General features: G+C 61.9%; 1 protein-coding gene across 2 annotated transcripts; it reads left to right on the top strand.

Annotated features, from left to right (window-relative positions):
* Window positions 1–313: 313 nt before the first annotated feature.
* On the top strand, window positions 314–24361 carry PTH1R (parathyroid hormone 1 receptor). 2 transcript variants are annotated; one of them, XM_024565889.4, is made up of 16 exons: window positions 314–443; window positions 2573–2629; window positions 4967–5089; window positions 14711–14813; window positions 16806–16940; window positions 18532–18642; window positions 18751–18869; window positions 19009–19103; window positions 19305–19500; window positions 19918–20071; window positions 21547–21607; window positions 21946–22012; window positions 22307–22401; window positions 23066–23207; window positions 23303–23344; window positions 23860–24361. In XM_024565889.4, the coding sequence occupies exons 3-16, from the start codon at window positions 5015–5017 to the stop codon at window positions 24235–24237; spliced, it is 1773 nt and encodes a 590-aa protein (XP_024421657.2). In that variant the 5' UTR covers window positions 314–443; window positions 2573–2629; window positions 4967–5014; the 3' UTR covers window positions 24238–24361. The 2 variants fall into 2 exon arrangements, with proteins under 2 accessions (XP_024421657.2, XP_045055995.2); XM_045200060.2 differs by lacking the exons at window positions 314–443; window positions 2573–2629 and adding an exon at window positions 3746–3953.
* Window positions 24362–27100: the final 2739 nt, after the last annotated feature.

Genomic DNA, 27100 nt, shown 5'->3' on the forward strand with positions numbered 1-27100 from the left:
TGCTGAGGTGTGGACAGGGCTGGAAGGGGTAGGCAGGGACACAGGATCAGTCACTCAAAGAGAGGCTTGGCAGGGCAAGGACAGAACCACTGAGGCACACACACCAGAGGGGCGGGGCTGGCCTGGCGCCTGGCGGGCAGACCCGTGGAGGGGCAGGGAGGGCCCAGGCCAGGGCACCTGGGTACTGGTATGCGTGGGCCTGCCTCTGCTCCCCTACCAGGGGTCTGGGACAAAGTCCCGGGCCGGTGCAGGGCTTGGTAAAAAATAATTAATTTTTCTTTTCAACTGAAAGCTCTGACTCAGGCCTTTTTCTGTCCTGAACAGCAGCATCCTGGCTTAGGCCTGAAGCACAGAACCTGCTCAGGGCTACCCATGGCCTCCCCGTGGCCAACCTGACTGCTCCACGGCTCCAGGCTCCACTCGGAAGGCCTCGTGGGCTCCAGGTGAGTGGCATCCAGGGAAGTCCTGGGGCTCAGGTGAAGCTAGACAGGGCCAGGAGGCCGTGCCCCCTGGGTCAGTGCCCGAGGGTACCTGGGCCCTGCCATGGGCAGATGAGGCACACTGGCCTTCGTGGGGACATCTGTGGACCTGGCACTAGAGCAACAGGGGGCCTGTGACCTTGTGATCAGTAGGGACAGGAAACCCACACCCCAAGTCCCTCTGGGAGTGCCCCCTGCCTTCAACAGAGCCTCCAGACCCCCTGTATCCCCAGCTTCCCTCAGGTGGCCTTCCTGAGAGGTGAGAAACCAGGCTTCCTGCTGCAAGGGGAGGGGGCTGCCCAACCAGCTGCCTCCAGTGACTCAGCCGGGTGGGGGGTGGAATGGGGGGTGTTTATGAGCAGCCGAAATGGCTGTAAAAGTGACACCTCAGTTCACTTATGGCCTGGCCATCCCCTCCCCTACCGGCCCCTTGCTTTGAAAAGCTTCCAGAGGGGCCTGGAACCTGAGAAAGATCGGGGATTAAGGCTTGGGTGGAGGCTCAGCCCTGGGGTCAGGGTTCAGCGAGGGGTTAGAGGTCACACTGGGATAAGGACTCAGCCTGGGAGAATAACCCTGTCTGGGGTTAGGGTTGAGGCTGGGACTGAGGTTGACTCAGGCTAAGCTTGGGTGCAAGGCGTTGAGGTTTGCCAGCCATCGCCCCCAGGGTGGGGCAGTGGGTTTCCTGCGAGACGACCGCTGGGCTGCAGAGCTGAGGACTGAGCCTCTGTCTTTCCTGTCTGCATCTGGTGCCACCCCAGCCCCAGGCTCCGTGTACTAGAGCCTTACTGGTGCTAGAGGTCAGCAGGCAGCAGAGGCTTGTCAGCCTAGGGCCACTGCACCAGAGACCAACCCCTGCTCCAGTTCTAAGCTCCAGTGACTACCCTGGCTCCTCCTCCTAGGCCTCAGCCAGGAATCAGAGAGGGGAGTCCCCATAGGGACTAGCTCCCACTCCCCGCCCCCACCCAGGCCTTTCAAAATGCCATTGAAACTGACCAGAAACCGACCCAGGGGCCCTGGGGCTTGTCTGTCAAAAAGAGCAGGCTGGCTCTCTACCAGTTAATGTGTGACACCGCACCCCCACGGTGGCACTTTAACCAGAGGCCTGGGACTGAGCGAGGGGTTCAGTGGCCCCACCTGCATTGTGGAATGTCTAGCAGGGGACTCTGGGTTGAGACACATGAGTTATGGCTACAGGAACCCCCTTCAGAGGCCCAGAACCTATCAGACCCCTCTCCACAGCCCTCTCCACTGTCTAGCCTGGTCCTTCCAAGTACAAAGACTGTTTCTTTCCAAATCTCGAGTTTTCTGATGTCGGATTTCAGAAGGACTCCACCATCAGTCCCCAGTTTTACCTCTCAGTTCCCCCAATCCCTCCGGGAAGGTCCTTTTCCTATCATCAAGGGGTGGGTGTGGTCAGTGGTCATCAATCATAAAACTTAGAATCACTTAGAGGCATAAAGCTGAAACCACCAAACCATAACACCGAAGAACCACAAGTATTCTTTAGGTGCCCACTGTGGGCACCTGGGCCTCTGTTACCATAGGGGCCACCCATCATAGGGGCAGTACCCAAACCAGAGACCCACCCCACTGGTGCAGGAGACAGGGACCCAAGGACAGGCAGGGAAGAACGATCCCAACAAAGGAAACTACAAATGCAAAGGCAGGGGAGTGGACACGGGGAGAAGGCCATGGACAGCTGGGGACAGTCACCTTTGGAGGAAGCTGACTCAAACAGCCCAGTCCTCAAATGCCAGGACAAGAAACTTGGGGTTAGTGGGGCAGGGAGAGGGGTGTGGCCACAGGATGTATGGAGAAGACAGTTGTGGGTACCACCTGGGAGATGGAGAGTGGGCGGGCCGCCGGGAAGGTTGGTGGCAGCTCGAATCCAGGGGCCTCAGGACTTGGGCCTGCGGACGCATTCACATTGAGGGAGAGGATTTGGGGGTTCTGAGGAGCTCAATTTCCACAGCTGAGCCTGGGAAGCTCCCAGAGCCCATGGGTCTGGACATCCATCTTCCGAGGCACCAAAACAGTAAAGCAAAAGTGCCATTTGAGTCAGCTGGTGTACCCCCCCCCGCCCCGTTTTACAGATGAGGAAACTGAGGCCCAGACGGCGGGAGGGTCCTCGTGGCCAGAATACACTATTGGTAAGTAGGCAAGTAGGGGCTGTCATTTAGTCTGAATGGTATTTCCCAGGGCCCTGACAGTCACACTAGCTTCCTCCTGACCATCCTTAAAGGTCCTCCCGTCCAGGAACTCCCAGGCTTTCCGTGGACCTCAGTTTCCCAGACTGGTACTGACAGGTGATAAACTTGGGGTCCAAGGTCCCCTCTCCTGGGCGCTTGGGCGTCCCCACACCGCCCAAGCATGCAAGCCCCGCCCCTCCGGCCCCAGTCCCCAAAGACTCCTCCCTCCCTTCCCCTAAGCTGTTAGTCCCCAGTGGACCAGAGCCCGCCAAGAGCGTTCGGGGGTGTGACCGGGTGGGAGAAGGAGGCGGAGCCCGAGGGGCGGGGTCTGAGCTAAGCCCTTGGTCTTGCGGCCTCTAGCCGCCTGGGGTGGAGTCAGGGGCGGAGCTGGAGCTGCCGAGCAGCCGCCAGGATGGGTCGAGACTCTGAGAGACCTGGAAGCGGGGAGAGACTGGGGAGGGGAGACACTGGGGAGGGGAGACACTGGGGAGGGAGAGGGAAGGGCATGAGGCCAGAGACGAGGGCAGGGGTGGGGGCGGGTCTAGGGTACCAATGACCAGCCCCCTCGGGACGTTCCCAAGACTGGGGATCCAGGCGAGGGCGGGGCGGGGCTGGAGGAGGCAGGGGTCGAGCCGGGCTCGGGGTGCCCGGGTCCAGCCCAAGAGGGAGTCCCGCGGGCGCACAGACAGAGCCGCTCCTGCGATCGCGTGGGCACCTCTGGTGAAGAGGCCCTGCTTCGCGGCTCAGGGTACCTAATCACGGGTCTCGGCCGGACAATCAGAAAAAAAAAATAACATCTGTGCCTCTCGGAGAGGAGAATGAAGCGGCAGCCGCGTCCCGGGCCGCGTTCCCGGGTCCCGAAGTCAGGGCCTCCTGGCTCCGTGGCCCCCACACTCACATCCCGCCACGGTGCGACCCCGGGCCGGGGCCTGTGGAGCAATGTCCCGGGCAGGGGGCAGCCGGCTCCGCTCCGCTGCTCCACACACCGCGTCGGAGCCGACGGAGGGGGGCGGGGGCGGGAGAGGCCCAGGGAGGGCGCGGGGGAGGGAAGCGACGCCCGGCCGCGGGGGAGGGGGAGCCGCAGACGCCGGAGCGAGGGACGCGCTGCGGGCGGCGGCTCCGAGCGGCTGCCGGGCTGGGGGTGCTGGAAGCCAAGCGGACCAGGGGGGATCCCGAGAACTCCATGAAGTCCCCCCGGGGCCGCGGACGGGGCGCTGTCCTGGGGAGGCTGTCGGGGGATCCCCGACATCCATGGCTAAGCGGGGGCCGCGGCGACGCGCTCGGAGTAAGTCGGGGTCGGGGGCCGGCGCTGAGCGGAGGGGGCCGGAATTGGGTAGGGGTGACTCGGGACCTGACCGGGGCGGGCGGGCTGGCCTGTCTCCGTGTCAATCGGCGGCGCCTTCTCGGAGCCCGGTGGAGCCGCCAGCCCCGAGCCTCTCCGCTCCGTGGCTTTTTTGGAAACTTGCAAATGTTTTCGTAGAGAGAGAAGAGGGAGGGGAGGGAGGGAGTGAGGGAGTGACCGAAACGGAGCTCGGGGCTGCTGGAAGAACGGAGGCCAAGGCCGGGGAGCTAGACACAGACTGACAGACAGACGGACAGAGCGCCCTGGCCGCAGGCGCGCTCCAGCGGCGCGGGCGCAGGCGGGGCTCCCGCCGGGGACGGGGAGGGGGCGCGGGAGTCAGCTGCGGACGGGATGCGGATGGAGGGGGTTGAGGGGCTAGGAGCAGGCGGCCCGACCACCGAAGGTTTCAATGTCGTTGCAAAGTTGGGATATCGTCCGCCAGCAGCAGGCCCCTAGCGACTCAAAACGCGCCCCCGCCCCGCCCCCTTTGCGCTCACAGCGGAGCTAAAAATAACAGCCCCGTGAGCCCCCCGCAGACCGCGACCCCAACCCCTCCCCCTCCCCCTCCCCCACTGGGCGTGGGGCAAAGCCACATCTTCCAGTTCCCCAAAAGAAAAAAAAAAAAAAAGAAAAGAAAAGGCGGCGCAGGGCGGGGGTGGGGGGGCCGGGGGGCGGGCCGGGGGCGGGGGGCCCGGCCATATGGATGTGATTTCTCCGCTCCGAGGCAGACGGGCAGCTCCGCAGCGCTCGGCGCCCGCCCGCCGCCCGCCGGCCCCCGGCTGCCTCCCTTCCTCCTCCCTCTCTTCTCTGCGCTCGCTCTCTCGCTAACCCTCGGCGCATGGGCCCCGCGTCGGGCCCCGGGGCCTCGGGCCGCCGGGTCGCCGGGGTCTCCTAGGCCCGGGCGTGGGCGGGGCAGCCCGGCCTGACGCAGCTCTGTACCCCACCACCATCCCCAGGGCCGGCGGCGGCGGCTGCCCCGTGGGACGGGGCCGTAGGCAGTGGCGATGGGGGCCGCCCGGATCACGCCTGGCCTGGTGCTCCTGCTCTGCTGCCCGGTGCTCAGCTCCGCATACGCTCTGGTAAGTCCCCGGTCCTCACTCCAGGACAGACTGCGGGCTTGCTCTGGGGTCCCTGTGGGGGGAGGAGGGGTGTCCAGGGCCCAGAATCTTGGGTTCGCCAAGTAATGTCAACTTTGGGTGGCGGTCTCCTCTGATCTGGGTTCCTCAGTGCTTGCTGTCTCTGGGGTGTCTGGATTCTGGGTTCCAGATGCCTAAGGTCTCCCTGTTTCTGAAGCTTGGGTTTGGGGTTCCAGGTCCGGAAATCTGTGGCCGGGGATCCCCTATCTTCTGCTGCTCTGGTTGTGTCTCCCTCAAAGATGACAGTGTGATCTAGCAGATGACTGGGCTTTGGCCCTGATGTGGCGGCCCACAGACTTTGATCTGGGGGCCTCTGTTTTCTGCAAGTTTTGTTTGCAATCCAGGACACAGGGCTGTGGGTCCGAGGTCAGAATCACACAGGCGGGACATAGGACTTAGGGGACCCGGCAGCTCTCAGGGTCCTGTGCATGCACACACATCCACTTGTGCTCAGCTCTACCCAGAGTTCGGGAAGCTGTGTGTCCAGGAAGGCGGTGTGGCGTGGCGTGGAGGAGGGATGGAGTCCCCCGAAGGAGGCTGACCTCACAGAATGTTCCTACAGGAGAAGCACTCTGAAGGGGGACTTGGTGACTGAGGGGACCCCATCAGTACCCTCCTGAGAACAGGGGCCAAGAGGGGACCAGAGGGAGCAGGAGAGATAGAATGGGAGATGAGGGGAGAGAGAGAGAAGAGAGACAAAGAGTGGTGGGGTGAGCACTCCCCAGAGCAGGAGGGGTAGACGGAGGGAGAACTGCGAAGACTAACAGGGAGACGCTGACAGAGGCTGGGAGCTGAGCCATGGAGGGGCAGTACCCTGCTCATCCCGGGCCAGGGTCTGGGGGCCTTTTGCAGGAAAGTTGGTCAGACCCCACTGCAGCCCTGTCCCAGGGGACCAGCCATTGCCGAAGAGACTGCCTGTCTGTGCGTCGGACTTCCAAGCCCCTGCTGCCTCTCCCACCCCCCAGGTGAGGGCATTTGCCTTCTGAAAAGACAGGCAGACAGGCAGCCTCCTTCTCCTGCCCAGTTCCCTACCAGGCAGAGCCCCAAGGGAAAGGCAGTAGCTCTGGGATTCCTCCAGCCCCGTCTAATGCCTCTATAACCTTGGGCTACCCTTCACACCTGAATAAGAAACAGTCGCCTAAGAGTCCCCTGGACCTAAGAGTCCCCTGGGCTGAGGCTGTCCTCTCCGCTGTGGGCCTCGGCTTGCCATGTTCGCTAGTGCCATGCACTCCTGACTCTGCCTTCTCAAGGCCATCAACGTCACCCGTGTGAGGACTCACAGGCAGAAAACGGAGGTTCTGAGGAGGACCCTGGTGAGAGCCAGGGCCCAGAGCCATGTCCTCACCCTCCCCAAGGGCCGGGCTCACCTTTCCCGGGCCCCTCCAGCCAGCACGGCCTATGTGCGCAGGACTGTCTGTCGAGGGCCAGACAGGGTGACGGGCTGGGGTATCTCGGCAGTGTGTCTCTGTCCGTGCTCTGCGGGGCTCGGGCATGGTGAGTGCCTGAGTCCACGTGTGAACTCACGTGTGTCCGAAGCTATGGGTCGTGCTTGCAGGTGTGTGTATTTGTGGGCACGCGTGCGCCCGGGTCTTATTGCTGTTGAAGAAATGCTCTGTAGCGCTACCTAGTCACCAGAGACTATTCCAAGCACTTACAATATCAAGTACTTTACCTCTCGGACAGCCCTCTGAGAGAGGTTCTATTATTGTCCCCATGTTTTAACTGACCTGAATTATACAACTGATAGGACCGTCACTTACGGTGTGCCGGCCAAGTGCCCAGCTCTGTGCCTCTATGGGGGGAGGATAACGGGTCCCCAAGGCCCTGCACTGGTTTCTGGAAAAACTGAGGCACATGCAGAGAATTCACCTGGCTCAGCTGTGGCCCAAGGCTGAGGGTGGGACAGGAGGAGAGATGTCAGGGCTGGGTCTGCTCCGAGACCTTGTTGGTGCATCTGTGGCTAGACTCTCAGGCCGAGTGCACTGGACCTTCCCTGGCTGCAGGGCTACAGGATATGGCCAAGGGTCACCCAACACCCTGTGGGTCCCCTGGGCTCAGCTGGAGCCAGTGACCCCAGTGACCCTCTCCTGACTCCAGGCCCTGCCTCTCCCAGCACAGATCTGCGCCGGTGCCCACCAAGGCTACCAGTCCCAGCGGAGAGCCTCTGTCACCAAACCTGTCGGCTGCCTGCCCAGCCAGCCCCAGGTTGGGGGACTAAAACGTGCCCCACTGGGAGCACACTGGCTGTGGCCAGACTCAGCTGGTCCATCCTGAGCCTGACAGGGAGGAGTAACTGCAAGGCTGAGGGTCAGGTGGAGTGGGGTCTGGAGGGAGGGCGGGACCCCAGGGTTGTGAATTGGGGGCAGAGGGGTGGCCCTGTCCTTGGGGGTGCCTCGTCCTGAGGACACGTTAGGGAGAGACTGCAGGAAGAGAGACTGAAGGTCGTTGCAGGGGGCTGGCCTTTAGTGTAGAGATGTGATGTCAGAGTCAGACTCAGGAGGGACTTGGGGGGAGTGCTGGGGACCCCTCCCAGCCTGCTCCAGGGGCAGCTTGGCCACAGGGCTCACTTTTAAAGACAAGAAGAAACCACTATGTACTGACCAGTGGCAGTGGCTGTGCCCGGATTCTGAGCTAGAAACCATCACGAGTGTTTTCTCCCTCTGTCCATTCACCCCCCCCATTTCATGGGAAATAAAATGGGGGGGTGAGTCTATGGCAGAGGTGGGATTTGAACCCAGATCTTCAGACGCCTTCACTGGGCTACTCCCTCCAAAGCAGGGTGAGGACGTGTGCCGGCAGCAGTGTCCCCTCCGGGTTTTCTTTTCCTTTTCTTTCTTTTTTTTTTAAACACCAAAATCCTATTACTTTACTTTTATTTCCTTAGTTTTAACTTGCTAATGGACACTTGAAAATGTTCCTCCCTATACAAGAGTCAAATAATACAGTTTAAGCAAAGGTCATCCTTGATTACCCCCAACCCCCTTTCGAGAAAACCATTTTTAACAGTCTGGGGGGAGGGATGCACGCCCGACTGTCTTCCGTGTGTTTTCGAAGGGCATCTTTTTCGGTACCTGTCCAGGAGATGGCTTTGTTCTGTTGTTTTTGGTTTGGTTTTGAATAACTGTTACCAGTGTGTAGATAGGGCTCGGCCGCATGCATTTCTCTACTTACAGGCACGCTCTGGAGACCTCTCTGTTGGAAACGAACAGGCTGTTTTTTAACGCTGCCTAGTATTCCAAAAGCTGGGATTTGTGCAGCAGTTCTAGGAATGTGCGTTCGGAACGTTTCTGCATAATTTCCGTGTGTGTGTGTGTGATTCCAGACCGTGGAAGGGAGGCTCCTTGAAACGCCCTCTGGTGTCCCCGTGGGACCGTCTCCCTGTGGGGTGTTTCTAGATTCTGCTGGGTCTGAGAACACGCGCATTTTTGATCTCCCTGCACGAGGCCCAACTGCCCTCTAAACAGCTCTGCCAGTTCAGACTCCTGACCCCCGAGGGAATGGAGCGGGCAGGCCTCTTCCCCCCAAGCCTCTGTCTCATAGGACAGCGTGAGGATTCCTTCCTTCGCAGTCGCCAGTGTGATAGGAGAAAGTGGTGTCTCCTGTCGTTGTAGGTTACCAATTGCCAGTGAGCTTTTGGACTTTCTGTTGGTTTACGGTCTGTCTTCTGAGAGCTTGCTCAGAGTCATTACCCATCTTTCTGTGGGTTATTTGTCTTTTTTGTATTGATTTGTTGAAGCTTTTTATATCACCTGCCCTTTAAACACCCCCACCCCCTCCGCCCGAAGCCCTGGGGACTGCCTGTGGACAGAGGGGGGCGGGCGGCAAGCCCTCGGGAACTTGGGTTTTCTTCGGAATGTTTTAATGAGGCATCAAGCGGCCTCCCCCAGATTCCTGTTGTGGGCCTTCTGGGGACACTCCCTGGTCCGACCACTGCATCAGGAAGGCCAGGGAGAAAGAGTCCCCAGGAAAAAGGGTGTGGTGTGACTTTCGCAGACCCTTAAATTGTATGCAAAGCACAGCATGACTGGGAGAGAGTGTGATGTTTTGCTCAGATTCGCAAAGATGTCAGAAAGCTCCCAACCCTTAAGAATCCCAACTCTGGGACCTGCCTGGTGCGGAGGGGAGACCTGCTGGGACCCTATTCCGCTGGCCAGGCAGCTGTGGCTGGGTTGGGCCATGCTGTCTTTCTGGGCCTCGGTCCCCCAACCCAGGTAGAGGCCGCTGGTGAAAATCCACCCTGTCCTGGCCACCAACCCCACCATCCCAGGCTCCATCCCACCGCCTGCCCTGAAGGCGTCCGCGCTGGCCAGGACCGAGGCAGGCAGGCGTCACCGTGCCTCCCCCCCAGCCCCTCCCAGCCCCGAACACAGACGGCCTGTTCAGGAAGGCCTGGCGAGGGGGAAGAAAAGTCCGCACTTGTCAGCGGTGGCAGGCAGGAGTGTCCCCGGCAGGGAGCCCATCCCAGCCTGCTCGGGCCAGCCGGACAGACTGAGGGCAGCAAGGGGTGGGGAGCAGTCCCTAGCCAGCTGGCAGGGAAGACACCGAGGGGGCCAGCCTGGGTCCCTGGAGTGGAACCTGGAGCAGAGGTGCAAGCAGGCCAGGAGGTCACGAGGCGGTCCCTTGCTCACCAAGGTGTTGTTCTCCTTCTGGTTTTTCTGGAGGCACAAACTCCCCTCTGCACTTAGAGCTGAGGACGAGCTGCTGCCACCACCACCTGCACCATTCGATCACCTGTCTGTCTGCCTCCACCCCTGATTTACCTCCGTGGAGGCTGCCTTAGGTACTCTGCAAAGAGGCGTTTGCTTGGCACAGCGAAAGCCATGGTCCAGGACTGTGCACAGCTGGTACTGGGGCCCGCACCCGGTGGCTGGGTACTTCCTCCTCCTTCCCCTTGCTCCTGGGTCTCAGCCAGTGTCAAGCAGACCTTTGCTGCAGTCCCTGCCCTCTGCTTTTTAGCCATGACTCTCGGTCTCAGCGTCCCCGTTTGAAAAATAAGAGGTGGTGGAGAGGAAAGGACATGTGGCTAATGTCCAGGAGCCATGGCTGGTGCCCACAAGTAGAGGGGCTCCTGTGGGGCGGGAAGAGACCGGCCACTCCGGGGATGACCACCAGGTGACCCGCTTCCTCTGGAGGTGAGCAGGAAGCCAGCCGCCAACTTCCCCCCAAGGGACCAGGCTGGACCCAGGCAGAGGGCTGAATGAGATGACCCAGGAGGGCATCCCGGGGCTAACGCCTTGCGGAGGAAGAAGCACCTTCCCCGGCAGAGGTGTCAGCCGCTGAAGAAGGCCCCCTTGTGTTTCCTCCATAGCTCTGCCCTGCGGAGAAACTTGGCCTGTCTGGGATCGCAGACAGCAAACGTGTGGAATTTGGCAGTTAGGGGCGGCCCTGAGAGGAGTGGCTCTCGTTGGTCAGTGGCATGGAACTGGCTCTCTCCACCACCATGGTTACTGCCACCCTTCCATCACCGGCCTTGACATCGCCACCTCACTGTCCTCGCTGCCGCCCCCAGCTCCAACCCTGTCCTCATCCTCGCCTTGGGAGCGGGGTGAGAAGGAGCTGCGTGCTCCCGGAGGGAGGGGCAGGGAGCAGATGGCTTTTCTCTTCCACTCAGCTTCTGAACTCAGGAAATGAGAAACACAGCCGGGCCTCTTGACCACACACTACTCTCTCCCCGGGACAGCAGCTTCCACGTTTGTAAATAACGTATTGGCTTCCCGCCCCCATCTGCACCCTGCCTGGAGCCCCGCCAACACCAGCGCCGCACTCCCAGGCTTCCTGTCTCCCTCTTCCCAGCTCAGGGCTAAGGTCAGGTTATCACCCCACCCCTGCGTGTTCACAGGCTGCACGTCACACACACGTGTGCACCCAGGAAGGCTCCATGTTGGGTTGAACGAGGGGAGAGTTTGCTACAGCGGGGACCTTGAAGCCGAGCCCTAACGATGGTTAGGTCAGGGGAAGTCAGCCTCAACCCAACACCGTGGGAGGGATGTGGGGGAGGGGGTCTGGGGCTCCTGGCATCAGGGTTGGATGGTCCCAACAGTGGTGGGTGCAGACTAACTAACCTCCAGCCGCCACGCAGCCCTGGGTTCTCAGTCTTTGCCCCAGAAAGCCGGGACCCACAGACTCCGCATCTAAAATGATGCAAGTCCCGTCCTGCGCAGCAGGTGCTGGGCCAAGAAGACCCAAACTGCAGGGGGAGGGCTGGCAGGGCCAGGAGTGGGAGCAGCGGACAGTCACCAAGCCAGGGGGAGAATCAGAGCTGGCAGCATGTCCCCCGTCCCTACAGGAGATTAGGCCTCCTTGGTCAGAGCAGAGGCAGAGGGGGGGCCCTCTTACCCCACAAGCCCAGAGCTACGAGGAGTTATTGGGACGTCCTTCCACCTGAGAGGCTTGCGAGGCACACCTCGCCCAGCGGGCCCTCCTTATCTCCTCTTCCCGATCCCGGAATCCCACCTCCCGTCTGCCCCTCACTGTGGCCCCTGCACTCAGACAGCTCCCCTGCCACTCTGGGTCCCCAGCCTGGGGACACCCAGCAGCAGGGGCACCCACAGCCATGACTCGGTGCTACTGCTGCTGACAGTATCCATAAGAACAGCCAGCCTCTCCCAGGCCCCAGCTCTGCCCAGGCTTTCCGCACACTAGGGCAGGTCCTCGAGTAATGTTGTAACGTTGAGAAGATGCCATTGGAGCTTAACTCTTGTTTCCATCAGTGGGCCTATGGTGAAACTGGCTTCGTGATACTTCATTTCTCTTCAGGTCTCAGGATGGAACATGTTAAGTGAGGACTCGAGGTGCCTCACTTATCCTCACAACAGCGCCGTCATCCTGATTTTGCAGGCAGAAAACTGAGGCACAAGGGTCAAGCGACCTTCCCAGAGACACTAGGGCTGTCCCTGGTAGAGGCAGGATTGAGGCTCCAGTGCTGGTGGCAGAATCTCCTGGATGCCGAGAGGGCGCAGCTGGAGGGAGGGGTGAGGGGCATTCCCATAGGGGGCTGCCCTGCCAGGCCAAGTGGGAAAGTGTTTCCCTGATTCAGGCTGGGATTCCTCTTGCTGCAAGGGCAGTTCTGCCACGATTGGGTGTCAGAGAAATGGGTCACACAGTATAGGCAGGCCAGAGGCGGGGCCACACTGGCCCTGTGGATGAATGAGGGCGTTCGGGGGCTGTGGGGCACTGGAAGCACACCCCCTCCCTGCACATGAACTTGAGACTCCAGAAAAGAGGGTGTGCCTCCTCTTGGCCATGAGGGGGGTGGTGAAGCCAAGAGCAGAAGCCTTGGGCCAGTTCCTGGTCATCGCCCAGTTAGCACACCTGTCCGTCTGTCAGTCTGCCAACCCAGCAGTCTCCAGCCCGTACCTGAGTGCCTTTAGTCCAGGCCGTCAGCTCTGACCCTCCGTCTCACCGGTGGGGTCTCACCAGTGGGCTCCTGTGTCTGTTGAGAGGGCCGGTGCGCCTCGGGAGCTTTCCATCAGCTGGAAAAATACGGTGTATTACGTGTTTGTCTTGAGAGATGGGTGGGCAGGCAGAAAGGGTAGGCGGGGAAGGGGGCGCAGTGAGTGACGGAGTAAGGATGAGACTGTGGCAGAGGTGGCACTGACCGTGATTAGTGTTGGGGGCTGGTGGCGATGTTGGTGAAGGCAGTGACGGTGCTCTGCCTTGGGTGGTAACGGTGCTGGTGGTGCTGGTGGAAGTGGCGACAGTGGTGGCGACGGTGGTTATACTGACGGTAATAGGGTTAGTGCTCGGGGTGCTGACGGTGCTGGCGGGGGTGATGGGGTGTATGGTTGTGTTGGTGTAGCTGGTCAAGGCAATGCTGGTTGGGGGTGGGTCCTGAAGGAGGGGCGAGTTGCAACCATGGAAACAGTGGTGAAGGGCGTTGTGATGGGAGTGGGGTGGGCAGGGCAACAATGCAGGGATCGGACCCCCAATGCCAGAGGCACAAAGAGAACTTCAGGGTAGTCTTGGAGCCCACGGAGGGGCAGGCCTAGGTTGTCCCCCATTAAGCCCATCACCCTGCAGCTACGCCCCACACCCCCCGCCCCTAGTGGACGGGTGGGGGCAGCAGCAAGCACACAGCAAGCTGCTCCAGCCCTTCCTGGGGCCGTGGCCGTGGGGTTCAGCTGAGATCTTGGTGTCCAGCTCAGACTCCGGAGACACGCAGAAGCACGGACACCCAGCCACACTTCTGAGCAGCTATTTCACGTGCTGTGGAGGCGCACACGTGGTCCGTGGCCCAGGGCACATGTACACATGCGTGTTCACAGACAGCTCAGACTCACGTCCTGAGTGTGCGTGCTAGAGAAGCACAGAGACGGGCGCATCCCTGGCCACTCGCGTGCGCATGCGCGGTGGCGCCTCTGCTAAGTGAAACCAGCAGAACCCAAGGCCGGCGGAGCCAACTGGAGACTCCCTGGCCCTGGAGGCCCTTGCTGCTGCCACCAAGACTCGGTCAATTAACTTCTCCCTGCAGCCCAGCTCCTTGACCCGCCCCAGCAGGCCAGCCCCCGCCCGCCTACTTCCTCCCTGCCTGCTGCGGGTTCTCCCATCCCAGGCAGCTCCACTCAGACTGAAGGGACCCAGCCGGGCCTGGGGGTGTCTGAGGGGACCCAGCCCTGCTCTGAGGGGTTTCGGGAGATATGCTTGTCCTGGGGGGTCTCAGGGAATTCGATCACTGCTCTGGGTTTCCCTCGCGGGCTTGGGCACGCTGAGCTCTGCCCAGGGCAGGGTGCTGCCTTCCTCTGCTGTCTCCTTTCCACCCCAAGTCATGGGGACAGTCGCTGTGGGTGAGGCCCCACCCCCAAGATGCTCCTGTTCCCTTAAAACAGTGCTGGTGAGACCCGGTGGGTGGAAGGAGGTCCCGGCAGATGGAACCGCGCAGTCACAGGCCTGTCTGCACCGTCAGAACGAGGCTGTCTGAAGGGAGGGGACTTCCAGAGGAGTGGGGAGTGGGTGTGGGTGACTCCCACCCTCAGCCTGCACAGGGGTGCCCTGCCCAGCCCAGACCATGGCCAGCACCGCGTGTGTCCTCTCCCTCTCGGAGGTGCCAGGATGGGAGGGACTGAGGCCCTTGCTGTTCACTGGGGAGAGGGTCAGGATGGAAACTGGTGACTCCCAAGGTCCCCCAGGGTGCTAGGACTTGAAGGAATCCAGGACCAACCAGCTTTTTCCCCAGAACTCAGCACTCCCTGCCCACCCCCACCCACCCAGGTTCCCAAAGCCGCCCGGGATCCTTCGAGGATCTGTCCTGGGACATTCCATCCCTTTCCCATTACCCCCTGGGGAACAGACTGGACAGAGGGTATCAGTGGCTGCTGCATGTAGGGTTACTATCGGGCGGCCTGGGGACAGCCCCCTCCCCTGGCTATCGTCTGGTAGGGCAACCCTACCCCTTGGAGCCACGGCTTCCCCTCTGTAAAATGGGAGCAATATAAGGCAAAATTCCCACATTCTAGAGTCAAGGGCCTTCAGAAAGGGGAGAATCCCCTTTCAGGGAAGCTGGGATGGTTGTGGGACCCGCTGCTGCTCTGGGAAGTCCTGCCTGCGGTCTGACTTTCGACTTGGTAGGTGGATGCAGATGACGTCATGACCAAAGAGGAGCAGATCTTCCTGCTACACCGTGCCCAGGCTCAATGCGAGAAGCGGCTCAAAGAAGTCCTGCTGAAGCCAGGTGGGGGCGGGGGCGGGGGCGGAGGCAGGGACGGGGACCGGCCAATGAAAAGCCAGGGGCGGGGTCAGGAGAGTGAGGGGCGGAGGAAGGCCGGAGCCAGACCGCAGTTCCAAGTGGCATCAAGGGAGAGTGATTCAAATAAAGGGGGGTCAGGCCAAAGTGAGGACCAAAAGTGGGGTCAGATGAGAGCAAAGCCAGCAGGCTCAGAAATGGGCTGAGCCTCCTCTCCCAGGGTGGCGGTTAGGCGGTGTGAAGGCAGTTGAATCACCCCCAAGCTGCTTAGATGCGTGAGGTGGCCCGGAACTGGCAGCACAGACTGGGGTGCTAGACCCCCCTGGGGTGGGCCGGGACAGCCTCCTGGGAGGGGTATTCAGGGCAGGGCCAGAAGATGAGTAGGTCTTTGAAGGAGGCCACCTGGGTGGAGGGCAAGCCAGAAGCATCCCGGGTCAGGAGAATCGAGGGCCCGTGGGGCAGGATGGGAGAGCTCAGAGGGCTAGGGACGAGAATCTGTGATTCTGTCGGTCACGGTCATTGTCTTGGGGGGGGTGCGTGACCGCGCTAGGGAGGGCGCCCTCCCACCCGCACAGTACCCCCAGGGGACCCCGTCACAGTGCAGGTGGGCAGGGCCCTCACCTGGCTTCATAGCTCCTGCCCCATCTCCAGCTGGTTTTTATCTTTTTTTTACTAGTTTACTTTTTATTGTCTTTTTTTCATCGCTATTTATTCCCCCATACCCTCTTCCACCTCCACCCACCCCTTCCCTGGTTTTAACTTGAGTCCATTTCCTGGAAGTGGATATGGGGCCCCATTAGCAGCCAACCAGGCCTCTGACATTTGTCTGGGTCAATCTGCCCGGCCTGGGAGAAGCCCAGACCCAGAGTAACTGGCTGAGGAGAGCAGGTTGTGGGGGAGGCGTGCGGGTCACAGCCAGGGCCAGATCCAGCGCGATGACGACTCTGCGCACACAGGCTTTTCTCACACTCACAGCCCCCCCGCCCCCCTCCCCGTGGCTCCCTGGGTCTCTGCCCATCACTCCAGGGTCTTGGGGGCCAGGCGGGCCCTCCTCACTCTGGGTCCTTCCTCCTCGTTGGGGAAGCCTGGAGGCACCTCCTTTTGCCCCCTCGGTTTATGATCGAGCCCACTCTTCCTGCTTCACCGTACCCTGCTCCCCCCCGCCCTACGATGCCAAGGGTGCAGGCAGGAAAACGGGCACAGCCGCTCCCTCGCAGTCTGGGGTGTCTGCACACAGGCTTTTCTCACACTCACAGCCCCCCCCCCAACGTGGGGGCCTGGGGCCCTGGCTTGGGCTGCAGCGTAAGGAATACAAGTCAGATAATGAGGGAGATTTCTCAGCAAAGTAGAGAGACCTGGAGCATCTCTCTCATGGAAAGGACAGGCCCCACCCCCGATGGGTCCCCAGTGTGTCCCTTGTGAATCTCTTACTCAGGTACCTGGGTCAGGGGACAGGGTAGGTAGATGTGTCTGTCTGCCCTTGACGGCGGCATACTCTTGCTCTTGTCTTCTGCACCAGCCGCTTCTTGACCCGCCCAGCACCCTGGCCTGGCTTCATTTTCACTCTGTAACCTCTGTGTGGACATCACCACTACTGTCTGCTTTGGCCTTGCGCCCCCTGGTGGGGTCTGCGCCTCCTGCACGGGCTCCGGCTTCCTCTGGGTGGGAGGACAGACACCACCTGTGCTCACTTCTTGCCCATGTTTATGGCCCAACCCTCTGGTCGCCCCCACACCACACGGTGCTGGCTCCCACTTGAACCCCTCTTTGACGGTCTCCTTCCCTTTGATTACTTCTGCGCCTGGCCAGCCCTTTACAGTTTGTAAAGCCCTTCCTCGTCCGTAGCCCCAGCTCTCCCAACAGCGGGGGTGTAGGAAGGCAGGGCCCCGCGCAGGTGCTGCGCTGAGAGTCTGAGGCAGGGCAGTGCCCTGGGTCTCCTGCTGTGGCGCGTGGCCACCATGACTTTCCTGACTTCTCCAGCGGACATACTAGAATCGGACAAAGGCTGGGCATCCGCACCCGCGTCAGGGAAGTCCAGGAAGGAGAAGGCAGCTGGGAGGCTCTACCCTGAATCTGAGGAGGACACAGAGGCGCCCACTGGCAGCAGGCACCGAGGTACGTCCATGCATCCATCCCAGACTGGCTCGGACTGCCCACCCACTGCTCTATCTCCGTTCAGGGAGCTCAAGCTCCTGGGATCCCGGGGAAGGGCAGAGGCCACTGCCCCTCCCAGGAAAGCAGGGGAGGGGCTGGGAGGAGACGGAGCCGAGGGGGCAGCAGGTAGAGGAGACTGGCAAGCTGGATGGGCTCAGCCCCCAGGAGATGTGGGCAGAGAATTTGCCCTGCACCACCTGGGGGTAAGGGGGACCCCTTCCATGGAGAGAGATGACAGAGAACCTGGGAGACAGAGGGCAGAGAGAGATACCCAGAGACAGGGAGAGGCTGGGAGAGACCCAGAGACAGAGATGAAGAAAGGCAGGGAGAGGCAGAGAGGAGACCAGGAGATTCAAAATGGGCCCAGGACTCAGTGTATCAGAGCAGGGTGCACCAAGACACACTGTGAGGTGGGCCATAGAGACCGGCAGGAGAGGGGGGTGGCCACAGAGGGCAGGGCCAGAGACAGTGGGACAAGGAGGGGAGAAAAGAAGAGAGGAAGGGAGAGGCGGGGCGCATTGTCCCCCAGGGAGGTAAGGAGAGACAAACTCAGAGCCCAGGCTGTAGCCACAGGGCCAGTTTGAACCGGCTGGGTGGGCAGGAGATTCCAGATGGGCCACATCTGGGAGGCTGTGGTCACCCTGTGGCTCCCCAGGGACCAGAGGGAATTGTGGGCCTGGCCAGGCGGGGCTGGGAATATGGTGCCCAGGACAGAGAGCCTTTCAGCAGGCCAGGGTGGGTCCAGGCTTCCAGGCCGCCTTCCAGGGTGACTGGAGAGCCCTGTGGTTGGAGCCCTGCAGGGGGAAAGACGGGGGCTGGGGGGTGGAACATGGAAGATTGAGAAGCTGGGGACCCTCCGAGGTCACACAGCATCCCTGCTGCGAGTCCGGAGCCCTATAGGGGATGTGTCACTCTGCCTGGAATCCCAATGGGCACTGAGATGACCTCTCCCCATGAGTCTTCTTCCCTGGCGTCGCAGCAGGTGCTTGGGGCGGGCCTTGGACGAGGGTGGGAGCGTGGGCCGACACAGTTTCCTCGCGGTTCCCAGTGCAGAACCTGAAGTGCAAAGAGGGTGGGGACCTGCGTGAGGTCAGCAGCTCTTTGGGAGTCCAGTTGGCATTGGAAATGAGACCTTCTGTCTCCTGTCCATGGTCCCCAGGCAAGGGGCGCATAGGAAGCATTCTCAGCCGAGGGAGAGTTGGCCTGGAAACTTGCCCTTCTTCAGGGACACCTGGGAGGTGGGACCAGGGGCTGAGCCCTCAAGGAGGGCAGGCCTTGAGCTGTATGACCTCAGCATCTGCCAGCTGTGGCCCCAGGGGCAGCCCCTGCATACAGGGGCTGTGGTAAATTCTACGAGGCCCCGTGTGTTTGGGGCACGGCAGGGAGTAAGGGCTCGGTCTCTCCGGAACACTCCAGGCCCGAGTTCTCCAGTCCTGGGGCGCAACTGTCCCTGAGGGAGCCGGCAACCATAGTAGGTATATTCATCCCTCTGGGTCTCAAGCCATGGACTTGACTGGTGTTCCACCCTGTCTGTCTGTCTCTGTGGGCACAGGGCGCCCCTGCCTGCCCGAGTGGGACCACATCCTGTGCTGGCCGCTGGGGGCACCAGGCGAGGTGGTGGCCATGCCCTGTCCCGACTATATTTATGACTTCAATCACAAAGGTAAGGCGGGCTGGAATAGGGTGGGGATCACAGTTTACCAGGACTGGGAGCTCAGGGCCTCAGTGGTTCCTGACCCCTCTCCCCCCTGACCCTCCCATGGGCCTGCAGGCCACGCCTACCGCCGCTGTGACCGGAATGGCAGCTGGGAGCTGGTGCCTGGGCACAACCGGACGTGGGCCAACTACAGCGAATGCGTCAAGTTCCTGACCAACGAGACTCGGGAACGGGTGAGAGCCTTCCCTCTCCCCAACCTAACCGGGATAAGGCCACCCCACACCATCGGTGATCCCTAACCTAGTCCTGACTTCCTCAGCAACCTTAATCTGGCCTCCGACCCTTACCCTGGGTGTCTCCCCACCTGCACAGGAGGTGTTTGACCGCCTGGGCATGATCTACACCGTGGGCTACTCTGTCTCCTTGGCCTCCCTCACAGTAGCTGTGCTCATCCTGGCCTACTTTAGGTGAGCGGGGGGAAGGGGGCGGGGCAGAGGCGGGGGTGGGCGTGGTGAGGGGCAGGTGGGCGGGGCCAGTTGTGGTAGCTCCCTTCCCCTCACTGTGCCCCGACCCCTGCTGGGTGTCCCGACGCCCCGCGCACAGCCCAGCTTCCTGCGCACCCACTGCGCGTCCCGTGTTCTCACCCACGGTGATGTCACGCCCCGCAGGCGGCTGCACTGCACACGCAACTACATCCATATGCACCTGTTCCTGTCCTTCATGCTTCGCGCCGTGAGCATCTTTGTCAAGGACGCGGTGCTCTACTCCGGCTCCACCCTCGATGAAGCCGAGCGCCTCACCGAGGAAGAACTGCGCGCCATTGCGCAGGCCCCTCCGCCGCCCGCTGCAGCCGCCGCCGGCTACGTAAGTACGCCCCTTGGCCGTCCAGGCTCAGGGCTCCTGGCCACCCCGGCTTTGCAGGAGCCTCACCCGGCTGCGCCTGGCACTTCCATCTCGGCCCTCGCCCCTGACTGTCTCTTGCCACCACTGGCTTCAGGCCACTCACCCCATCTCACTGTGTCCCCCGTCCCCCACTCTGGGCAGGGTCATTCGCACTCCTGTCTCAGACCTGGACCCCACAACCGCCCACTCGTTCACCTTGCCCTCCTGCACCTGAAAACGTACCCTGCCCCTCCCCTTGGCGGGAGACCTGGTCCAGAGCCGGCCCCTTCCTCCAGCTTGACCAGTCCTGGTTGTCCTGTCCCCGCTGCTGCCCCAGCACCCCTCCCCCTTCCCCAGATGCAGGCCTCGCCCCCTAGCTAACATCAGCTGGTCTCCTAGGCTGGCTGCCGGGTGGCTGTGACCTTCTTTCTTTACTTCCTGGCCACCAACTACTACTGGATTCTGGTGGAGGGGCTATACCTGCACAGCCTCATCTTCATGGCCTTCTTCTCGGAGAAGAAGTACCTGTGGGGCTTCACAGTCTTCGGCTGGGGTACGCAGATGTTGGGGGAGAGGAGAAGGCAGTGTGGGGTCACAGGTGACAGGGCAAGAGGGGACTGCTGAGGGTAAAGCCTCCATATGGCATGTCCCGTCCTGAGCGTGGGGCAGCAGGTGGGCACCCTGCCCACCCTTCTGTGACTGCGACCTCTTCCCAGGCTCTGGGAACAGAGCTTGGCTGGGTAGGGTTCACCTGGAACGGGCTCAGCCCAGAGCTGGGGCTCAGCCCAGGAAAGGGAGCGGGGACTCTCAGGTCAAGATTCAGCTCAGGATCAGAGTGGGACCTTAGGTCCGAGGTCAGCCTGAAGCTGGAGTTGGGGTCTGGGACCCGCCCTCCTCCCCGAACCCTGTTTCTTCCCCAATCCCCTCACTGTGTGGCTGCCCACAGGGTCCATCCACGCCCCAGCTCTCCGCTTTGGCAGCCTCTCTGCAGAATGGGTAGCTGGGGCTCTGCTCTCCTCCCCGAGGGGGCTCCAAGATCAAGTTACTGATAATTGTCCATTATTGTTGGCAGCTCCAGAGCTTGGCTGGGCTCTGGGCAACTGGCCAGACTGCAGAGGGGTAGGCCTGGTGGCTGGAGCCCTCCCAGCGCTCCGGACCCAGAGGCCCTCAGAGCAACAGCCACAGCCTCCCTGCTCCTTGGCACATGCTCTGACCTTGACCTCACCCATGACAAGCCCCAAAATAGGGGGAGATCTAGGACTGGTCCCGAGAACTGAGGAAGGTTCTGGGGCTAGAGGGTGTCAGCGTGGGGGAAACACACCAACTTTGTAACTGCCCACGGGAGTGTCACAGCTCTTTTTCTCGTCACACACCCAGGTCACCCGCCCCACCCCAGAGGCACTTGGACCTAGAATGAAGGACGAGGGGATGGAGGGTGGGGACCTGGGCTCCCTCTGTAGAGGCAGAGCTCACCCAGAGGTACCACGTGCCGTCTGAGCTGGCTTAGGCCGGGGCACACCGAGGTTCCCCGTGGCCTTTTATCCAGCTGATCCAGCTGAAATGACAACCTTCCTGCCATCCAGCCTCATCCATGGAGGCCAGGACCTTTTAAACTGGGTGGGGAGGCAGGGCTGGGACAAAACAATGCTGGTAGTAGGCTCCCTCCCCCACAGGAAAGCCTGTCCTAGAGCAGCGCCCTCTAGGGAAGCGAAGGAGGAGCAGGAGCCTGGGCAGGGATGTCACTGACACCTGGACCCACTGTCTGGCTGACACTGACCCAAAGGCGTGACTGTGCAGGTGTAGGAGACACAGAACCAAGATGAGGGCGGGGGGCTGAGCCAGGTCCCTCAGGGGAGGCTGAGGGGCAGCAGGGTGGCACACGCAGGGGTCCAGCTCTGTCTCCAAGCTGCTTATGTGCCCAGGGTGAGGGGGTCCAGGACAACGATGGGGTGAGCTGGGGGTCACCAGGAGTGAGGGGAGTGGGACTGGTGGACCTAGGACAGACACTGTCCCCCTCTGTGCACACAGGTCTGCCCGCCGTCTTCGTGGCCGTGTGGGTCAGTGTGAGAGCCACCCTGGCCAACACCGGGTAGGTCTAGGTGGAGGAGGGAGCTGGGGTAACAGGCCAGAAACACCCCTGGTGCCCTCTTCCTCTGTGAAGCACGTTGCAGGGGCTTCCTGTACCCCAGCCCTGATTGGCTCCAGCTCCAAGGGTTTTCAGTCCAGCTTTGGGCCAGGTGACCCCCTCACGGTCACAAGAGGCTGCTTGCTTCAAAAGGGGTCTCTGAGGGCAGCCTTACTCCTGGCCACACCCGAGACCCCCCAACCCCGTGTCCCCAGCAGCTCATTTCAGGGTGGACCAGCTCTAGGGCCTCTCTGTGGGCGGGACCAGGCTGGGCTGGGGGCTGATGCCTCTGCCTCCCGCAGGTGCTGGGACTTGAGCTCCGGGAACAAGAAGTGGATCATCCAGGTGCCCATCCTGGCCTCCATCGTGGTGAGCAGGGGTGGCCCCAGGGGTGGGTGGGGGTATGGGTCACAGCTGAGTGATCAGCTGCTGACCGGGACCTATGGGAGCTTCCCTGGACCCCAGGGTCACAGCCACAAGGCCTGAGAAGCAGCTGATCCCTATTCTGGTCCAGAGGGGGAAACTGAGGGCCCTGGGGAGCGCCCCCCCACCCCGGCCCCCAACGCAGAGGCAGAGCAGAGCTAGGCAGGGCCGTGGGCCTGCGTCCTTGCCCCCAACCTGTGGGGCATGGCACGGAGACGCAGCCCTCCCTCACTCCCACAGCTCAACTTCATTCTCTTCATCAACATCGTGCGGGTGCTCGCCACCAAGCTGCGGGAAACCAATGCTGGCCGGTGTGACACGCGGCAGCAGTACCGGTGAGCCGCCCTGCCGAGCCCAGGCTCCTCAGAATTCAGAGGTCGTCCAACGCCAGCACCATGCACAAAAGCAAGGACGAGGTCCCAAGCATGAGCCTGTCTCAAGGGATAGCTCCTGCCTCCCTAACTGGCCCCACCCTGAAGCAAGGGGATCTCACCCGGCCTCTGCAGGCCCTGGGGGCACCCCAAAGCCAGCCCAGGCCACCCAGGGCAAGTGCTACACAGGAGCTGCGGTTTGCAAAGGCGGGGGACAAACCCAGACCTCTCCTCAAAGAGCTGGTCACAGGGAGTCCGAGGGACAGGTGGGCAGTGGAGCAGCCTCTGGAAGGCGAGAAGGTGCAGCTCAGCTGAAACCTGAGGAGTGGGCTGTGGGATAATGAGGTGAGGCCGTGGGGGAGTGACAGATGCCAGCAGCGGGACCAGTAGGTACAAAGGACCCTGGGTCGGGACTGGGTAATTTGTGGTCCACTCCACGACGCCTCAGAACCGAGAGGCCCTAGAACACTTTGCTGAGACAACAAGGTATCATTGTCCCAGGTGAATTGGCTTGACCTCCATGGGTGGCCAGAGCCTCAGGCCCCTTAGTGGCTTTCAGAGCCTGGGGCTGGCAGGTGGGGGTGGCAGAGTGCCCATTGGCCCTGACCTGCCTGCCCTGCTGGCCCAGGAAGCTGCTCAAATCCACGCTGGTGCTCATGCCGCTCTTCGGCGTCCACTACATCGTCTTCATGGCCACGCCGTACACCGAGGTCTCAGGGACGCTCTGGCAAGTCCAGATGCACTACGAGATGCTCTTCAACTCCTTCCAGGTGAGCATAGTGGCCAGGCCTGGCTGGGGGCGGGGCCACTGCTTCCCCTCTCCTGGCTCCGGCCCAGGCCCTGACCCCCACGCCTCTCTCCACAGGGATTTTTTGTTGCCATCATATACTGTTTCTGCAATGGCGAGGTGAGCAAGCGGTGGGCACAGTGGGGCAAAGCAGGGGGGAATGCAGAGATGCCAGGGGCTCCCCTACCCCTGCCCCTCCATCCTCCCACCCAGTTCTTCCTTCGTTCCTCCAAGAACACCCCTGAAGACGTTCTAAAGGCAGAGAGGAGTCTTTCCAGGTGATCCAGGCCAGGATGTGCAAGAGGGTGTGGGCTCGTCCTCAATCTCTGGCACAGCCCAGTGTCTGCGCAGCCCCATGGCTGGGTTCTCCATAATCCGCTCCAACGGCTCAGCCACCCTCGGGGCCATTCAAGCCTCGTAGGTTCTCGCTGTGCCAGCTGCCTGCAGCCGGACACCATGTGCTGAGAACGATGGGCTCTACTTGGTCTTGGAATTTTCCAGGAATAACCCCTGCCTCTGTCTCCACCCAGTGCCGAGTGGTGCAGGGGCATGGAAGGGGGCACAGCTGGGTTGGGGTGACAGGGCAGAGGGGTCAGGGGCGCACCTGATGGCCCGCCCTGATCCTGCCACCCCAGGTGCAGGCTGAGATCAAGAAGTCCTGGAGCCGCTGGACGCTGGCGCTGGACTTCAAGCGCAAAGCACGCAGTGGGAGCAGCAGCTACAGCTATGGACCGATGGTGTCTCACACAAGTGTGACCAACGTCGGCTCCCGCTCAGGACTCGGCCTGCCCCTCAGCCCCCGCCTGCTGCCTGCCACCACCACCAATGGCCACCTGCAGCTGCCCAGCCACACCAAGCCGGGGGCCCTGGCCCGCCAGGCCCCGCCACCAGCCATGGCCGCTCCCAAGGACGACGGGTTCCTCAATGGCTCCTGCTCGGGGCTGGACGAGGAGGCCTCTGTGCCGGAGCGGCCACCAGCCCTGTTGCAGGAGGAGTGGGAGACGGTCATGTGATCGGGGACCCAAGGGTTGGACCTATGGACATAAGGGCCGATGGACGGACCAAGAGACAGGTGGTTGGATGGTTGCCCACTCACGGCTGGGCTGGGAGGGCAAAACAGGAAAAGAAAAGGGAAAAGGAAGCAGTGTGTGGCTTCCTGTGGTTGCAGCTGGGGACTCGAGTCTCCCCAGGAGGGAAGGGGCTGGGAGCTGTGGGAGAGGGCTGGAGACGCCCGTCCGGGGGTCCAGCAGAAAGGGCCTGGGCAAGGCCACTGTCTGGGTCAAGAGAGGCTTGTCTGCTGTCAGTGTCCAGCAGACCTGTGTGGGAGCAGACCCCAGCCTTTCCCTACCACCAGCTACCACCTCGCCTCTCCCCACACTTGTCTCCGAGCCCCACCCAGCCCCTCGAGCTGGCTCCCCACCTAGCCCCCAGTCGCCCTCTCCCCAGGGCTGACGACAGACCCTTCCAGTTCCTGGCCACACACCCCAAGCCCAAGGCCCCATTCCAGGGCCCTTCTTGCCTGTCTGCTGTGCCCCACAGAGGCTGGGACATTCAGGGAGCCTTCTGCTTGTGCCCCTCAGCCCCCAGCCTGGGCCAGACAGAGGGCGCAGGGGAGCGCCAGGGCCACCTAGTGAGAGGTCGCCCGGGGTCTCTGCTCCAGCTCAGGAACTGTCAGGAAGCCAGGGATCTGAGCCCAGAGGCTGGCTGGTGGGATTCTGTGAGACTCAGCCCCTCACTGTGGACCCAAGACCCACCACCTTCCTTGGCCCCTGCCCAGCCCAGTCCTGGGCCCTAGAGTGGCCCGGGCTGTCCTTGGCCTGATCTCAGGCACTGACCCAACTGCATCACACAGGCTCTGGCCAGACCCTTCCTGATGGGACCCGAAGGTGGCCCTACCCCCAGGCCTGCACACAAGCTGGTGCCCCAGCCTGGCACGTGTCCTTCCCCTCATTTCTAGTTCAAACTGTCCTGTCTTCCATGAGCTCAGCATCGGGGAGTGCTCCCCACCTCCAACAGCATCGCCTCGTGGGGGCTAGGCAAGGGGTGACAAGGCCAGGGCCACAAACTCGCATTGGCCGTGGGTGGCATGGGCATGCTGAGCGGCCTCAGGCCCAGCCCCACCTGACCTTCCAGGTGGTGGGCAGGGCAAACAGCTGCCGAGGCCTGACTCCGGGCGGCGTGACCTGGTGGGGATGGTGCAAGAGGCACAGGGCCCTGCAGGCCGCTGAGCGGGGCTGAGCCTGGAGGCGGCCCATGAATGCGGCAGTCGTAGAGGGAGAATGACACTTGGAAGAGTCCCTGCTCTAGTCCCTGCGGAGGCCAGAGGGGTCCCAGGGTCAGGGGGCAGGTAGCCGGTGATGGGGCTGGGAGGTGCTGATGTCAGGAAAGACCCTGGATGGGGCACGGCTGGGGAAAGATGAGTGCGGGACAGACCCCAAGCCCCTGCCCTGGGGGTCTGATGCCGCTCTCCAGGGCTCAGCGCAAGGGACCTCCAGACTACTGGGCCTTCAGGGCAGCCCCTCCTGCTGCCCCAGGGCCCAGCCTGGCCCCCCAGAACAGGTTAGCCCCTCCCTGCAGACTGGGGAGCCTCCTGCTTGACAGCACTGTGCTCGCCCTTCAGACTGGGAGTCTCAGCATGGGAGTGTGCTCACCCCTTGAACTTATGACCACCTTCCCTTCAGATGGACCCCAAAATAGGGCTGTGCTTCTCCTTTGGACTAACTGCCCCCAGAATGTGCTGTGCACCCCCAGTCAGGTGTCCTCAGGCCAGGCCTCCCCCATCAGGCTGGGCACCACTTCCCCCCTGGGCTGGACACCCAGGACAGGCCAGGACCTGTTACAGCAGTCCAAGCCCCCAGGCCAGGGCCAGCCTCCCCACTCAGAGAGGCCTCTGCGCCTCGCCCAGGGGCCATCCAGGTGTTGGCAGAGGAAGTGTGAGCCCTCCGTGGGCCTGGCAGGCAGTCAGGACCCTGTTTGCCTTGAGCAGGGGCTGGAGCCAGGTGGTCACTTCTCCCTTCAAGGCCTCACGGCCCAGCCAAGCCGCAGGGAACACGTCAACACCCACGAGCCCGGCGGCAGGCAGGCAGGGAGCGGGGCGCCAAGAGACCCCGACTCCTTAGCCTCCTTGGCCATGGTGTCCAGCCACCTCATGGGCTGCCCTGGACTCCAAGTCGGGCCGGGAAGGTGGCCTCCAGCTCCCACCTGCCTGGGGCGTGTGGACAGGCCCTCTTTGTCCTGTCTTACGTCAGCCCAGGCTGGGAGAGGGTCCTCCTGGGGACCCTGAAATGCAGGCCAGGTTTCAGGGTAGGCTGGGTGAGTCCATTGCTCCCAGCTCAGAGTAGGGTCTGTGGGTCCAGGGTCACTGAAGAGACAGCTCTGCCCACCCTCAACCTGCAAACATTTCGAGAACAAAGACTGAGCTGGGTTCACACATCCCCTCACGGCGGGCAGGCATGACAGTACACACCTTTAGCCCTCACCCTGGGGAGGTGGTCAGAGAGGGGACAGGACCAAGTTCTCCGGGAGTTCAAAGGGACATGACCCTGCCCAGGGGTCTGGGAGGACACAGCCCTGCTCTCAGGGTGTGTGAGGGGCCATGGACCTGACCTGCTCTGGGTGGCAATGTGGGGGGATGCACGTGGGGGGGTGAGGCTTGAGAGGGCCCTGGCTCTGCCTTGGTTGTTAGAAGACAGGCCTGGCTGTGGGGACCCCAGGCAGGGGGTGTGGAGGAGTGCGGCTTGCTGGGCACAGAGGCTGGGGTGGGTCCAGCTGCCTATCCCTGACGCCTCCTCAGCCAGTGCCAGGGGATGGATGCCAGCCCGAGGCTCCTGTGGCCAACCGAAACAAGCCTTGGCTGGGGCAGAGGATGGGGGGTGG

This window comes from Desmodus rotundus, chromosome 8 (assembly GCF_022682495.2).
Source record: "Desmodus rotundus isolate HL8 chromosome 8, HLdesRot8A.1, whole genome shotgun sequence".
Classification (NCBI taxonomy): domain Eukaryota; kingdom Metazoa; phylum Chordata; class Mammalia; order Chiroptera; family Phyllostomidae; genus Desmodus; species Desmodus rotundus.

Bases quoted from the DNA above. Each gene is read 5' to 3' on its own strand.
- PTH1R (XM_024565889.4), top strand. From the start codon at position 5,015: ATGGGGGCCGCCCGGATCACGCCTGGCCTGGTGCTCCTGCTCTGCTGC. The intron at 19,501-19,917 runs GTAAGTACGCCC...CTGGTCTCCTAG, and splicing joins CTGCAGCCGCCGCCGGCTAC to GCTGGCTGCCGGGTGGCTGT. The intron at 23,208-23,302 runs GTGAGCATAGTG...CTCTCTCCACAG, and splicing joins TGCTCTTCAACTCCTTCCAG to GGATTTTTTGTTGCCATCAT.